The sequence below is a fragment of the Chiloscyllium punctatum genome, chromosome 10, assembly GCF_047496795.1.
Source record: "Chiloscyllium punctatum isolate Juve2018m chromosome 10, sChiPun1.3, whole genome shotgun sequence".
NCBI classification, from domain to species: domain Eukaryota; kingdom Metazoa; phylum Chordata; class Chondrichthyes; order Orectolobiformes; family Hemiscylliidae; genus Chiloscyllium; species Chiloscyllium punctatum.
The window spans coordinates 82457995-82474224 of record NC_092748.1 but is presented as its reverse complement, the minus strand read 5'-3'; the positions used below and the strand labels follow the sequence as shown (position 1 = coordinate 82474224).

Below are 16230 nucleotides of genomic sequence, written 5' to 3'. Positions count from 1 at the left end.
TTAATATTTTCTGTATTAAAAGATTAATAGTCTCCTCTGTAAATTATATGAATTTCCAGAAAATTTCCAGCCTTGCTGCTGCTACTTTAATAAAACGTTTCACTAATTTATAGTCAAAACCAATGTGTGATGAAGTGTTTACCATTTTCTGAGGTCTTGGATATCATGAGAACCTGTAACATCATCAGTAAGTGGAATGCACAGTCAGGGTTTCTCTATAACTCCTGTGAATACCAGATCATTAATTTATCAAACACAGTTTAATGGGGTCTGAGAACTCATTTTGGGTGAACATGAGAAACATTTTTCAGGAAGGAACTAACATTATATTTATTATTAATGCAATAGAACGGTATAGCACAGAAACAGAGTGTTCGGTCGACATGTCTGTGACAACCAAGATGCTATTCTAAACTAATCCAACTGCTTGCAAATGGTCCATATCCCTTTATTCTTTGTCTGTTTATGTGTCTTTCTAAATACCTCTTAAATGGTGCTATTATTTCTGCTTTTACCACCTTCCCTGGTAGCGCATTCTAGGCACCTACTACCCTGTGTGTGAGAAACTTTCCCCCTCTCACATCAAACCTCTGCCCCATATTATGTGATATTTTTACCCTGGGAAGGAGAGCCTGATTATCCACCCTATCCATGCCCCTCATAATTTTAAATACTTCTATCAGGTCACCCCTTAACCTTCAATTTTTGTCCAAACTCTCCTTACAATTAATATACTTCAATCCAGGCAACATCCTGGTAAACCTTTCTGTGTCACCTCCAAATCCTCTACATCCTTCCTATAGTGAAGTGATCAGAACTGTGGCCTGACCAAAATCTCATATAGCTGCACCATGATATTGCCAACTTTATACTCAATGCCCTGAACAATGAAGGCAGCCATGCCTATATGCCTACTTTACCAACTTATCCACTTGTGTTGTCACTTTCAGGGAGGTATGGATTGGACCCTAAGATCCCTCTGGATCACAAAGAGTCCATCTATTATAAGTATACTTAACTCTTGCATTTGACCTCCCAAAATACATCACCTCACACTTGTCCGAATTAAATTCCATCTGCCATTTCTCTGCCCAACTTTCTAACTGATACTGTATGCTGCTGCAACCTCTGATAACCTTCCTTACTATCCACAATGCTGCCAATTTTCATGTCATCTCAAACTTACTGATCAGAGCATTGACATTTACATCCAAGTCATATTTATTTAGAATAATAGAGGTCCGAGAAATAATCCTTGTGGAACACAACTGGTCACAGCAACACCCTTCCAAAACGACCCTCTATCTTTTTAAGATATTCAACACCTCCTTCTTCTTAGTGTCAACATGCCTTAGAGTACCAACAAACCCCTTTTTAAACTTACCACCATCTATGTCTTTCTCCTTGGTGAATACTGATGTGAAGTACACATTAAGGACCTCACCTACTTGCTCTGGCACCATATGTAAATTTTCTTCTTTGCCTTTGAGTGGATCTACCCTTCTCTGAATTACCTTCTTGCTTCTAATATACATTCATAATGCTTTGGGATTCTTTTAATCCTCCATGCCAAGGATATTTCATGACCACTTCCTGCCCTCCTAACTTCTTTAAGTTTCTGCTTCCTTTATACCCATCAAGGGTTTGGTTTGATTTCTGGTTCCTGAACCTGACACATGCTTTCTTTTTTTGTTGAGGTTCCAGAAGCTTGCTAGCCTTACAGGAATGTGCTGGTCCTGAACTTTGGTCAACTGGCTTTTAAAAGATTCCCACGTGTCAAATATGGATTTATTGTCAATTGGCTGCCCCCAATCCAAATGTTCTAGTTCCTACCAAATACTGTTAAAGTTAGCCTTCCCCTACTTCAGCACTTTTATCCAAGAATCAATCTTATTCTTTTCCATGACTAGTTTAAGAATTAGGAAATTATAGAGTTATAGAGATGTACAGCATGAAAACAGACCCTTCAGTCCAACCCGACCATGCCAACCAGATATCCCAACCCAATCTAGTCCCACCTGCCAGCACCCGGCCCATATCCCTCCAAACCTTTCCTATTCATATACTCATCCAAATGCCCCTTAAATGTTGCAATTGTACCAGCCTCCACCATATCCTCTGGCAGCTCATTCTATATATGCACCACCCTCTGTGTGAAAAAGTTGCCCTGTAGGTCTCTTTTATATATTTCCCCTCTCACCCTAAACCTATGCCCTCTAGTTCTGGACTCCCTGACCCCAGGGAAAAGACTTTGCCTCTATTTACCCTATCCATGCCCTTCATGATTTTATAAGGATGACAAGGTCATCTTTCAGCCTCCGATGCTCCAGGGAAAACATCACCAGCCTGTTCAGCCCCTCCCTATAGCTCAAATCCTCCAACCCTGGCAACATCCTTGTAAATCTTTTCTGAACCCTTTCAAGTTTCACAACATAATTATCGACTCAGAAATTACCAAAGTAGCAACAATGTGATTGCGAACATATTTTAAATTTTAAATTGTCTGTTGCAAAAGTTAAATGAAAGAGTTAAAAATGCCAAGACAAAATCAATAAATAATGAAATAATATAACCATAAAAATTCTACAATTTGTCTTATAAAAAAGATTAACCTGGTTATGAACATGAAAATAGCTAGTTGACTGGATAGACTTTGTTTAAAATCTTATTTTGAGTTAATATTAAAAAAAAGTTTTGAGAAATAGACAGCTTTAACATTAATTTTTGTGTCAACCTTTTCCTGAGATGAGGGCATCGCAAGCATGTGTTTCCTATTATTGCCACTGCCCTTAAACTGAGTGGCTTGCTAGCTAGGCTACGCCACGCCAGAGGGTAACTGTTCTCAAAATGCTCCCCCACTGAAATTTTGATCACCTGTCCAGGCTCATTCCCCAATTCAAGGTCTCATATGGCTCCTTCACTCAATATACTATCTACATATTGTTTCAAGAATAACTTCTGGATGCAACTAACACATCTTGTCCATCTAAGCCCCTGATACTAAGGAAGTGCCAGTGAATATTTGGGAAATTAAAATCACTCACTACCACAATCCTGTTATTTTAAAATCTTTCCATGATCTGGGTGGTATGGTGGCACAGTGGTTAGCACTGCTGCCTCACAGCACCAGAGACCTGGGTTCAATTCCCGTCTCAGGTGACTGACTGTGTGGAGTTTGCACATTCTCCCAGTGTCTGTGTGGGTTTCCTCTGGGTGCTCTGGTTTCCTCCCATGTTCCAAAATAAATGTGCATGCTAAATTGCCCATAGTGTTAGGTGCAGGGGTTTGGGTGGGCATGCTTCAGAGGGTCAGTGTGGACTTGTTGGGCCGAAGGGCCTATTTCCACACTGTAAGTAATCTAATCTGCTTACATATCTGTTTCTCTAATTCCTACTGGCTTTTGGGAGGCCTATAGTATAACCCCATCATAGTTAAGTTAAAGTTCTAAATTGGGGCAATTGCAATTTTGACGGTATCAGACAGGAACTTTTAAAAGTTTACTGGGGGATGCTGTTCACAGCAAAAGGGACATCTGGCAAGTAAAAGGCTTTCAGAAGCAAGATAATAAGAGTTCAGGACAAGCATGTTTCTGTTAGTGAGAAGGGCAAGGCTGGCAGGAGTAGGGAACATTGGATGACCAGAGATATTGAGGTTCTGGTCAAGCAAAAGATGGAGGCATATGTTAGGTATAGGCAACTTGGATCAAGTGAATCTCTTAAGGAGTATGGGAGTGTAGGAGTACACTTAGGAGGGAAATCAGGAGGGCAAAAAGAGGACATGAGATACCTTTGGCAGAAAGGTAAAGGAGAATCCAAAGAGATTCTATGAGTATATTAAAGGCAATGGAGTAATTTGGGAGAGAATAGGACTCCTTAAAGATCAACAAGGTCATTAACGTGTGTAGCCATAGGAGATGGGTGAGCTCCTAAACAAATATTTCTCATCAGTATCTACTACAGATAAGCTTGGGAAGCTAGGGAACTTGGGAAATAAATAGTGATACTTTGAAAACAGTCCACATTACAGAAAGGAGGTTCTAGAGGTCTTAAAACATGTAAGTGTTGATAAATCCCCAGGACCTGATCAAGTGTATCCTAGGGCATTGTGAGAACCTAGGGAAAGAATTATGAGGCCCTTAGTGGAAATATTATTATCATCGATAGCCAAGGATGAGATGCAGCAAGACTGGAGGATGGCTAATGTTGTGCCATTATTTAAGAAAGATTGCAAGGAAAAGCCAGGGAATTACAGACTGGTGAGCCTGATGTCAATGTTGGGTAATTTATTGGAGGGGATTCAGAGACAGGATCCACATGCATTTGGAAAGGTAAGGACTGATTAAGGATAATTAGCATGGCTTTGTTTGTGGGAAGTTGTGTCTCACAAATTTGATGAAGATTTTTGAAGAAGTGACCAAGGAGACAGATGAAGGTGGATTACTTTAGCAAGGCCTTTGACAAGGATCCACATGGTAGACTGGTTAGTAAGGTTAGATCACATGGGATCCAGAGAGACCTAGCCAATTGGATATAAAATTGGCTTGACAGTAGAAGACAGAGATGGTGGTACAGGGTTGTTGTTAGTACTAGAAGCCTGTGACCAGTGGTGTGCCACAAAGGTCAGTGCTGGGTCCACTGATAGTCATCATTTATGTAGAGTCAGTGAAGAACTTCACTGCAAACTACTTTGAAATCATTAAGTCTGAATTTTCCAAATCAGGAGAAACTTCTTTATCTAAAGATTTGAAAGAATGTTGATCTTGCTACTAAAGGGAAGTAATTGTAATAATATACTTAAGGGGAGATGTGACAAAATTTGACGGAGAAGGGAATAGAGAATAATGATGGTAGATTTAGACAAAGAAAGATAGGAGGTGGTTCAAGTATAGCAGAAACAGTAAAGTGGTTTACTGTCCTGTTTTTGTGCTGTATACCTTATGTAATCCTGTATAAAATCATTTTAGTTGATCTCACCTGACCACTTTGACAATCAGTTGTCAATGAAAGTTTCCACATCTGTTTACCTCTGGTCACCGCTGTCTGCTCAAAATATCATAAATCCCAAAATGACAATCAAAATACAGTATCTGGAAAAAAATAAAAGCATGATCACAATATAGATTGTTGTCTGAAGGGACATTGTGAGATTTAATTATATAATACATATAAATAAAATCAGTTTATTGGATTTGTGGATGAAAGAGAATACTTAAGTGTAGACAAATTAGCTGCCACATTTCAAAGGTTTACCACAGAATCTATGTTTTAATAATTTTCCATTTAATCTGGCTGTAACTTGCTGATTATTTTGTTACCTTTCTTTTTCAGCTGTTTCTGTCATGCGACACAGTGCATCATCCTTTGGATTTGCAGTAAGTAACATTGTGTTAATAATCACAGAGAAAAACTGAAAAGGCACTCACCAGAGTTATCTAGGGTTGGTCTAAAACAAACTGTTCAGCATTCTTTTAAAACTTAACAATGTGTGATTCTGCCCTAAAGTTAATTATGAAAGAGAGAACTAGGAGTTGAAGCACATTTTAATTTTTACACTTCATTATTGATTGTTGCAACAATGTGGATCTAGGAGTTACATCAGTTCAGAATGTAACAGCAGTTTGTCACTCCTATACAGCAATTCTATTTACATTACAGCATAGAAGGTAGTACAGCTTTAGACTCCGATCACTTAGTCGATTTGCTGTTTCCTATCATTCTGCCAATTGCTTACGTAAAGCAAGTATGATGATGGACGCTAATGAATACAAAGGCAAATATAATAGTTGTGGTGGGTATGGATCGTTAAGGGGTTTAGAGTTCACCAGACACTCGCTTTTAGATATCATATGTGGTCACTCAGCCAGTGCAGCATCTTCACCAAGTTGGTGCCCATACTGTGACCAGAGTGGTGATGAAACAGATGGTAGGATGCATTGTAGCTTGGTACAGTCTGGGAAGAGCTCCAGATAAAATGTGCCACATCATCCTAGCACACTATGTTTTGCACAGTTGGAGCAGGCGATTGTGTGATGTGATAGCTGCTGGGGAAAATGGGAGCGTTCCTTGGAGGAGAAAGATGAGCTGGGGGAAGCTTGCATTGTGGATGTCAGGGCTCAGCTGAATTGAGTGCTACAAGGCAGGCAGGAGCTGATAGATAGCCAGTTGCAGAAGATCCCAGTTCTGTAGACTCGTGGACTGTCAAAGCCAAGGTGCTGGTATATGGTTTGCATTGTGGGTGCTAACTGCAACCTGCATTCATGTCCATTGTGTTCCCTTTTGATGGCTGTCAATAAGACCTCATGTTTAGACTTTTCTGAGTGGTTTTTGCATGTGATCTTCACCTGTAGACAGTGAACCACAGGCTAATGGAGAGGGGTACCATAGACTCGGGGCTTCAGACAGGGTATGTCTAAAGACAGAGCTTAAAAAGCCGAAGAAGGGCTTATGCCCGAAACGTCGATTCTCCTGTCCCTTTGATGCTGCCTGACCTGCTTCGCTTTTCCAGCAACACATTTTTAAGCTTTGATCTCCAGCATCTGCAGTCCTCACTTTCTCCTATGTCTAAAGACAGGTAAATCATGTGGTCTGGTGGTTAAACAGCAACAGGGTGAGGGAACAGAATTGTACACACAAGGGAATGCCAGTAGTGCTGGCTATGTGCTGTGGATATTGTAGCTTTGTGACTGCTGTACCATTCTGCTGCTGTGATTGACAATGTGGGATTGCTAATGCTTGTCTGTGTGTACAGTGACCTTTTAAAAATTGTGTGGCATGTTAGGGCTGCTGTTCTTTTGATGGATATTCAGTGAACATTGCATTGTTCTGGTAATGGTAAGACGAGGGCTAGGTAAGGTATGCCATAGAAGGGTTGGGTAGTTAATGAGGTATGATTGGTAAGATGTGACCTGGTTGGCTTCCTAGCGAGAATCCATCTAACAACTCAATGTAAAATGCACAATATATAATCACATTGAAATTATTGCAATTTGTTTGTATATCAGATTAACTCTTAGCACTGAATTCCACCTGCAAAATAATAAATTACCATTCAAAATACTGTACTCTGAAATTCAGGCCAACCATGATGTCAGGATTTTAGAGATAACCCCATTTTTTATATCATGTATTTTTCCATGTTGATACTGCATGATACCCGTTTTCAAAAAAAAACATTTCTGCTATTTGTTTTAGTTTGATGCTACGTTGGATGTGTTGTCTTCTGCAATAGTGCTGTGGCGTTACAGCAATGCAGCCGCTGTGCACTCTGCCCATCGGGAGAATATGTAAGTCTTGTTAAAATTAATGATGGTTATTCATCAAGATTACTGAAAGAAGTACATATCTTGTGTTTTGGTACATTTCTGATTCGGCTTAAACATATCCTGTGGTTGAAATGAGCATTGATTAATTTTATAAATTGTACAATGAGGGAAGAAGTAGATGTTCAAAGAAGAAAAGGAAGTCTAAATTGAGTTAGTATGCTCTCCACAAGCAATGTGCTTGGTGTTTTACCAGATTAGCTTGAGACTGAGGCAATGCCAAAACAGATTATACTGACGTTTGTCTAATATAGCATGCATGATTGTTCGATGCTCAAGAGAGATGAGTGCACCTCCAGCAACACTAAAGCAGCTTGAAACCATCCAGGATAAAGCACTGCACTGGTACCACATTCATTAATATCCACTCCCTCCATCACTAACATTCAGTAGTAGCAGTGTGTACCATTTGCAAGATAGAATCATTGTGTTATACAGCAAATAGGCCCTTGGCCCAACTACTCCATGTTGACTAGATTTGCTAAACTGAACCAGACCCATTTGCCTGCATTTGGCCCATTTCCCCCTAAACTTTTCCGATCCAAAATGTCTCTTAAATGCTGTAATTTTACCTACCTCTACAAGGATCGGTGCTGGGTCCACTACTTTTCATCATTTATATAAATGATTTGGATGTGAGCATAAGAGGTATAGTTAGTAAGTTTGCAGATGACACCAAAATTGGAGGTGTAGTGGACAGCGAAGAAGGTTACCTCAGATTACAACGGGATTTTGATCAGATGGGCCAATGGGCAGAGAAGTGGCAGATGGAGTTTAATTTATTAAATGTGAGGTGCTGCATTTTGGGAAAGCAAATCTTAGCTGGACTTATACACTTAATGGTAAGGTCCGAGGGAGTGTTGCTGAACAAAGAGACTTTGGAGTGCAAGTTCATAGCCTTGAAAGTGGAGCTGCAGGTCGATAGGATAGACAAGAAGCATTTGGTATGCTTTCCTTTACTGGTCAGAGTATTGAGTACAGGAGTTGGGAGGTCATGTTGTGGCTGTACAGGAGATTGATTAGGCCACTGTTGGAATATTGCATGCAATTCTGGTCTCCTTCCTATTGGAAAAATATTGTGAAACTTGAAAGGGTTCAGAAAAGATTTACAAGGATGTTGCCAGGTTTGGAAGATTTGAGCTATAGGGAGAGGTTGAATAGGCTAGAGCTGTTTTCCCTGAGGCATCGGAGGCTGAGGGGTGACCTTATAGAGGTTTCCAAAATTATGAGGGGTATGGATAGGGTAGATAGACAAAGTCTTTTCCCTGGGTTGGGGGAGTCCAGAACTAGAGGGTTTAGGGTGAGAGTATGGTTTAGGATGAGAGGGGAAAGATATAAAAGAGACCTAAGGAGCAACTTTTGCACATGCATGAAATGAGCTGCCAGAGGAAGTGGTGGAGGCAATTGCAACATTTAAAAGGCATCTGGATGAGTATATGAATAGGACGGGTTATGTGGGTCAGATGCTGGTAAGTGGGACTAGATTGGGTTGGGATACCTGGTTGGCATGGACGAGTTGGACAGAAGGGTCTGTTTCCATGCTGTACATCCCTATTACTATGACTTCCTCTGGCAGCTCATTCCATATACACACCAACCTTTATGGAAAGTTACCCCTCAGATCCCTTTTAAATCTTTCTCTTCTCATCTTAAACCTATGCCCTCTAGCTTTGGACTCCCTTACCCTGGGGTGAAAACCTTGGCTATTCGCATCATCAATGCCCTTCATGATTTTATAACACTCTATAAGATCATCCCTCAGCCTCCTACACACCAAGCTCATTATGACCATCTCTGTCTCCCTCATAAAGGACATGCAGAAATGGCTCTCCTCCTTCAGTTAGCACTTGCTGCCTTCAGGTTGTTGGCCATGTATCCTGCAAGAAAGAGTGAGATTTGTTAGTGAGTGCTATGTAATCTGTTTGGCTTATGTGGTTGTCATGGTTACAAACTGCAAGGTACGGATGTGAGGCCTGTGACTGCAATGAGTGTGTGAGAGTGAAGCAAGGCTTCTGAATGTCAAGTATGCATCCAGATAGAAATTGTTGGTTGGTGAATAAAGTCTGATATGTTGTGCAGTGTGAGAGGCTGGGAATGCAGATGGTAGACTACCTCCCTCCCCTTCCTGGACCTCTCCATCTCCATCAATGACGACCAACTTGACACTGACATTTTTTACAAACCCACCAACTCCCACAGCTACTTGGATTACACCTGTTCCCACCCTACCTCCTGCAAAAATCCCATCCCTTATTCCTAATTCCTCCGCCTCCGCCGTATCTGCTGCCAGGAGGACCATTTCCACCACAGAACTCAACCAGATGGCCTCCTTCTTTAAAGACCGCAATTTCCCTTCCCACGTGGTTAAAGATGCTTTCCAATGCATCTCATCCACATCCCACACCTGTGCCCTCAAACCCCACCCCTCCAACTGCAACAAGGACAGAATCCCTCTGGTCCTCACCTTCTACCCTACCAACCTTTGCATAAACTGCATCATCCGCCGACATTTCCGCCACCTACAAATGGACCCCACCACCAGGAATATATTTCCCTCCCCATCCCTTTCCGCAAAGACCATTCCCTCCGTGACTACCTGGTCAGGTCCACGGCCCCCAACAACCCACTCTTCCCTCCTAGCACCTTCCCCTGCTACGGCAGAAATTGTAAAACCTGTGCCCACACCTCCTCCCTCACCTCCATTCAAAGCCCCAAAGGAGCCTTCCACATCCATCAAAGTTTCACCTGTACATTCACCAATGTCATTTATTGTATCCGTTGCTCCTGATGGGGTCTTCTTTACATTGAGGAAACTGGACACCTCCTCACAGAGCACTTTAGGGAACATCTCCAGGGAACACCTGAACCAATCAACCCCACCGCCCTGTGGCCCAACATTTCAACTCCCCCTCCCACTCTACTGAGGACATGCAGGTTCTGGGCCTCCTCCACCACCACTCCCTCACCACCCAATGCCTGGAGGAAGAACGCCTCATCTTCCGCCTCGGAACACTTCAACCCCAGGGCATCAATGTGGACTTCACCAGTTTCCTCATTTCCCTTTTCCCCACCTCACCCCAGTTCCAAACTTCCAGCTCAGCACTATCCTCATGACTTGTCCTACCTGCCAATCTTCCTTCCCACCTATCTGCTCCACCCTCCTCTCTGACCTATCACCTTCATCACCACCCCCATCTACCTATTGTACTCTTGGCTACTTTCTCCCCAGCCCCACCCCCTCCTATTTATGTCTCCACCCAGAGGCTCGCTGCCTTCATTCCTGATGAAGGGCTTTTGTCCGAAACGATTTTCCTGCTCCTCAGATGCTGCCTGACCTGCTGTGCTTTTCCAGCACCACTCTAATCTAGACCTCGGCATTCAAAGTTAAGTTCACTCAACTTGATCACCTCGTGTAGTGCTATTGAACTTCATTTTGTCCTGCATCAAAACCCTCAGGACCTCACTCCTGACATTTGCTCCACAGCAATCTACCTCTCTTGCTCCTGAGCATGTGTGGAGTGCCTTATGCCCTGCCTCCCTTGATTCAACACATCTATTCTCCTTTGCATCTCTTTGAAGTAGCCCTCCAACACAGTATCTGAAAACAATGGAGCCCATTATGCTGTGATGTTGTTGATGTATATTTTGTTCTACAAATCTGGACAGCACAAATTTCTGTACAAAGTTTTATTGTCAGATAGCCAGCGAGACATTCTCAATGTCCCCAAGAGTAGCTGTGTGTCTATTTATGGGGACACTTCTCCACGAATCTTTGCCCTACACACAAAGACAGTATTTTTAATCAGGATTAAACAAAAGGTTTATCACTCAGATGGTCAATTGTCATTACATAGTTTAAGACAGGTAATTATGAATTTACAAAACCCAATGAATGTCAATATCCAGTTATAACTTGTGAATGGATTACAGGGACTGATTATTGTATTCTTCATGGTCATGTGTTGACGGGAAGAGATTAAAACAGAAGGGCTTTGCCTGTTCTCAATGGGGGATTCACATACCTATGCTAATATGGAGGGGAAGTAAGACAATGGGAGCAGGAGACAGTTTAACAGGGTTGTGGCCAAGGTTATCAGGCTTGTCTGTGAAGGACAAATGCTTTTGTCTGAGGCTGCAGAGGAATCCACATGTGTGTCTCCACTGGATCCCTTTTCTGGGACACAGTCAGCCTCTCCCTACTGAGATGTTCTGTCTATTCTGTAAGAGGACAGGCTTCCAATTGAGACTGCGGTGAGTCTCTTTGGCAGTGGAACGTTTAACCCTTGAGTTCCCGAAATGCCTTGAAAGAGAAATAAAACATGGAACTGATCCTTTTGTGGCTTTCTAACTTCTTCAATGTCTTTAATTCTTCCTCAATGTTATATATGTGGAGAGAGAGCAAGCTAACATTTTGAGTCTAGATGACTCTTCATCCGAGCTGATGAAGAGTCATCCAGATGCAAAACATTAGCTTGCTCTCTCTCCATGAATGCTGCCTGACCCACTGTGATTTCCAGCACTTGTTCTCAGTACAGATTCAAGCATCTGCAATAATTTGCTCCTATCTATGTTACAAATATGGTATTATGTTTAGCATCTGCTCTAGCCCCACAATGCATCTCCCCTTAAGTGTTGCAGAGTGACTTTGAATAATGCAGGCACTTAAGCTGTGCAGCATGTCATGGTTTTGGGGGCTCTACAGCCAGCTGTCAGCAATATTAAGAGCTGGCTGTACCCTTTGACCAGCAGGCAACACAAAGTTGACATAATGGCGATGTTAATTCGAACAGGCATGAGATAATGGCACATTTCAATTCCTATGTTTGTTTTCAGTGCTGTCAAATTCAGTGTTGTTGTGTTTGTAACTAATTTGAAGATTTCCTTCTTTCATCCAACTGTAGAACCTGATATAATTTTAATCCCTTGAGCTCCTTAATTAAAGGCTGAGACACGAGTGAATTCAGTGCCTGTGTAATGTTATTTAAATGTTGAAATACAGACCTGATAATGCAGTAGATGGCGTGCTAGTCATCCTTAGACAATTAAAGCAAATTGTGTATTTTGCACTTACTGGTTGAAGAGATTTCATTTTGGTTTATTACTTCGAACATGCTCAACAGCAATCTATTCATTACTCTGCCAAGACTGAAGCAACACAGTATACGTGGAAACAGAACTCCATACACTTAAAATAAATATGTTAACATATTCAGATGGAGAATTTGCTGAGTATTTAGAGTCATAGAGTCATAGAGATGGACAGCATGGAAACAGACCCTTCGGTCCAACCCGTCCATGCCGACCAGAAATTCCAACCCAATCTAGCCCCATCTGCCAGCACCCGGCCCATATCCCTCAACCCTTCCTATTCATATACCCATCCAAATGCAATTGTACCAACCTCCACCACACCCTCTGGCAGCTCATTCCACCCTCTGTGTGAAAACGTTGCCCCTTAGGTCTCTTTTATATCTTTTCCCTCTCGCCCTAAACCTATGCCCTCCAGTTCTGGACTCCCGACCCCGGGGAAAAGACTTTGCCTATTTATCCTATCCAGGCCCCTCATAATTTTGTAAACCACAATAAAGGTCACCCCTCAGCCTCCGACGCTCCAGGGAAAACAGCCCCAGCCTGTTCAGCCTCTCCCTGTAGCTCAGATCCTCCAACCCTGGCAACATCCTTGTAAATCTTTTCTCAATCCTTTCAAGTTTCACAACATCTTTCTGATAGGAAGGAGGCCAGAATTGCATGCAATATTCAAACAGTGGCCTAACCAATGTCCTGTACAGCCGCAACATGACCTCCCAACTCCTGTACTCAATACTCTGACCAATAAAGGAAAGCATACCAAACGGATCCTCCGCTCCACGCTTGCAGCAATGCGCCGGCACCTAACCTCTCCACAGTTAGCCCTGCCTCAGCTGAGGGCCACACCCTCTCAGAATTGCAAAGGACCCACTCTGTACTACATCCTCAGGAAAATTCATACTCTCAACAAACAGTATTTCAATTCCATCTCAAACATCAAAAACTGTAAAGTACAACAAACTTTTATCTACCCACCTCCGTAACCAGCGCTCCTCAAACATTCCAGAAAATTCCCTTGGCCTCGGAATCTATTCCGCCATTAGCCATGCAGCTGATGCAGCTGCCACCCCCACGCTGATTGATGATGTCACTTCTACCCCCATGATGGCCACTCCCACAACCACTTCTACCCCTCACAATTCCTCATGCATCACACGTGACATCACTTCCGCCCCTCACATCATCGCTGATGCCACATGCTCAGTGACTTCTGCCACCCATACTGCCGTGGTCACCATCACTTCTGCCCCCACCAGCGCCACTCACCTGCATTCTGCTGACATGCCCCCCCACAGACCCCACTGTCACTATCCCCACCCCCCAGAACCCAAAGGGGAACACTATCCCTGCTCATGACTCCACCCCCATTCCCCCCACCATCACACCCACTCCAGTTACAGGTTCCGCCCCCACTCCCAGCTCTACACCAACACCAGATCCCAGCTCCCAGCCCTGCCGAGTTTTCACCATCCCCCCAGACCTCCCCCTCACTGAGGACGAATGATCAGTCCTCAGCAAAGGACTCACCTTCATCCCCCTCCATCCACGCATCAATGAATTTAATACACGCCGTGACGTTGAACAATTCTTCTGTCGCCTCCGCCTCCGAGCTACTTTCACAATCAGCACTCCCGCCCACCTTCCGAAGACCCCTTTGCCCACCTCCAACACACTGCATCCATCTGGACACCCCGCGCTGGCCTATTACCTGCCCTCGACCTCTTCATTTCCAACTGCCTCCGGGACATTAACCGCCTCAACCTGTCGACCCCCTCCCCCACTCCAACCTCTCACCCTCACAAGGCGCAGCCCTCCAGTCCCTCTGCTCCAATCCCAAACTAACCATTAAGCCAGCGGATAAAGGGGGCGCAGTGGTAGTCTGGCGCACTGACCTCTACACCGTTGAAGCCAAACGCCAACTCGAGGACACCTCTTCCTACTGCCCCCTCGACCATGACCCCACCCCCCATCACTAAACCATCATCTCCCAGACCATACAGAACCTCATCACCTCAGGAGATCTCCCACCCACAGCTTCCAACCTCATAGTCCGGGAACCCCGCACTGCCCGGTTCTACCCCCTTCCCAAGATCCACCCTGGCCGACCCATTGTCTCAGCATGCTCCTGCCCCACTGAACTCATCTCTACCTATCTCGACACTGTCCTATCCCCCCCTAGTCCAGGAACTCCCCACATACGTTCGAGACACCGCCCATGCCCTCCACCTCCTGCAAGACTTCAGTTTCCCCGGCCCCCAACACCTCATCTTCACCATGGATATCCAATCCCTCTACACCTACATCCGCCATGACCAGGGCCTCCAAGCCCTCCGTTTTTTCCTCTCCAGACGTCCCCAACAGTACCCTTCCACTGAATCTCTCATTCGTTTGGCCGAACTGGTCCTCACCCTTAACAATTTCTCCTTTGAATCCTCCCACTTCCTCCAGACCAAAGGCGTAGCCATGGGCACACATATGGGCCCCAGCTATGCCTGTCTTTTTGTTGACTACGTCGAGCAGTTGATCTTCCGTAATTGCACCAGCACCACTCCCCACCTCTTCCTACACTACATTGATGACTGCATTGGCGCCACCTTGTGCTCCCGCGAGGAGGTTGAGCAATTCATCAACTTCACCAACACATTCCAACCTGACCTTAAATTTACCTGGACCATCTCTGACACCTCCCTCCCCTTCCTGGACCTCTCCATCTCCATTAATGACGACCGACTTGACACTAACATTTTTTTCAAACCCGCCGACTCCCACAGCTACCTGGATTACACCTCTTCCCACCCTATCTCTTGCAAAAATGCCATCCCATATTCCCAATTTCTCCCCCTCCGCCGTATCTGCTCCCAGGAGGACCAGTTCCACCATAGGACACACCAGATGGCCTCCTTCTCTAGAGACCGGAATTTCCCTTCCCACATGGTTAAAGATGCCCTCCAAAGCATCTCGTCCACATCCTGCACCTCCGCCCTCAGACCCCACCCCTCCAACCGTAACAAGGACAGAACGCCCCTGGTGCTCACCTTCCACCCTACCAACCTTCGCATAAACCAAATCATCCACCGACATTTCCGCCTCCTCCAAACAGACCCCACCACCAGGGATATATTTCCCTCCCCACCCCTTTCCGCCTTCCACAAAGACTGTTCCCTCTGTGACTACCTGGTCAGGTCCACGCCCCCCTACAACCCACCCTCCAATCCTGGCACTTTCCCCTGCCACCGCAGGAACTGTAAAACCTGTGCCCACACCTCCTCCCTCACCTCTATCCAAGGCCCTAAAGGAGCTTTCCACATCCAAAGTTTTACTTGCACAACCACTAATATCATTTATTGCATCCGTTGCTCCCGATGCGGTCTCCTCTACATTGGGGAGATTGGGCGCCTCCTAGCAGAGCACTTTAGGGAACATCTCCGGGACACCTGCACCAATCAACCACACCGCCCCGTGGTCCAACATTTCAACTCCCCCTCCCACTCTGCTGAGGACATGGAGGTTCTGAGCCTCCTTCACCTCCGCTCCCTCACCACCAGACGCCTGGAGGAAGAATGCCTCATCTTCCGCCTCGGAACACTTCAACCCCAGGGCATCAATGTGGACTTCAACAGTTTCCTCATTTCCCCTTCCCCCACCTCACCCTAGTTCGAAACTTCCAGCTCAGCACTGTCCCCATGACTTGTCCAGACTTGTCGAACCTGCCTAAGTTCTTTTCCACCTATCCACTCCACCCTCTCCTCCCTGACCTAACCCCTTCAACCCCTGCCCCACTCACCCATTGTACTCTATGCTACTTTCTCCCCACCCCCACCCTC

At 44.5% G+C, this 16230-nt stretch overlaps 1 protein-coding gene across 2 annotated transcripts in view; it reads left to right on the top strand.

Annotated features, from left to right (window-relative positions):
• Positions 1-16230, top strand: part of LOC140482342 (transmembrane protein 163a-like) — a 231262-nt gene that overhangs the window by 131091 nt on the left and 83941 nt on the right. For both annotated transcript variants that reach the window (XM_072579660.1, XM_072579661.1), the window contains 2 exons: positions 5328-5371; positions 7191-7282. In XM_072579660.1, coding sequence (XP_072435761.1) covers positions 5328-5371; positions 7191-7282 — 136 coding nt within the window. The remainder of the gene's footprint in view (positions 1-5327; positions 5372-7190; positions 7283-16230) is intronic.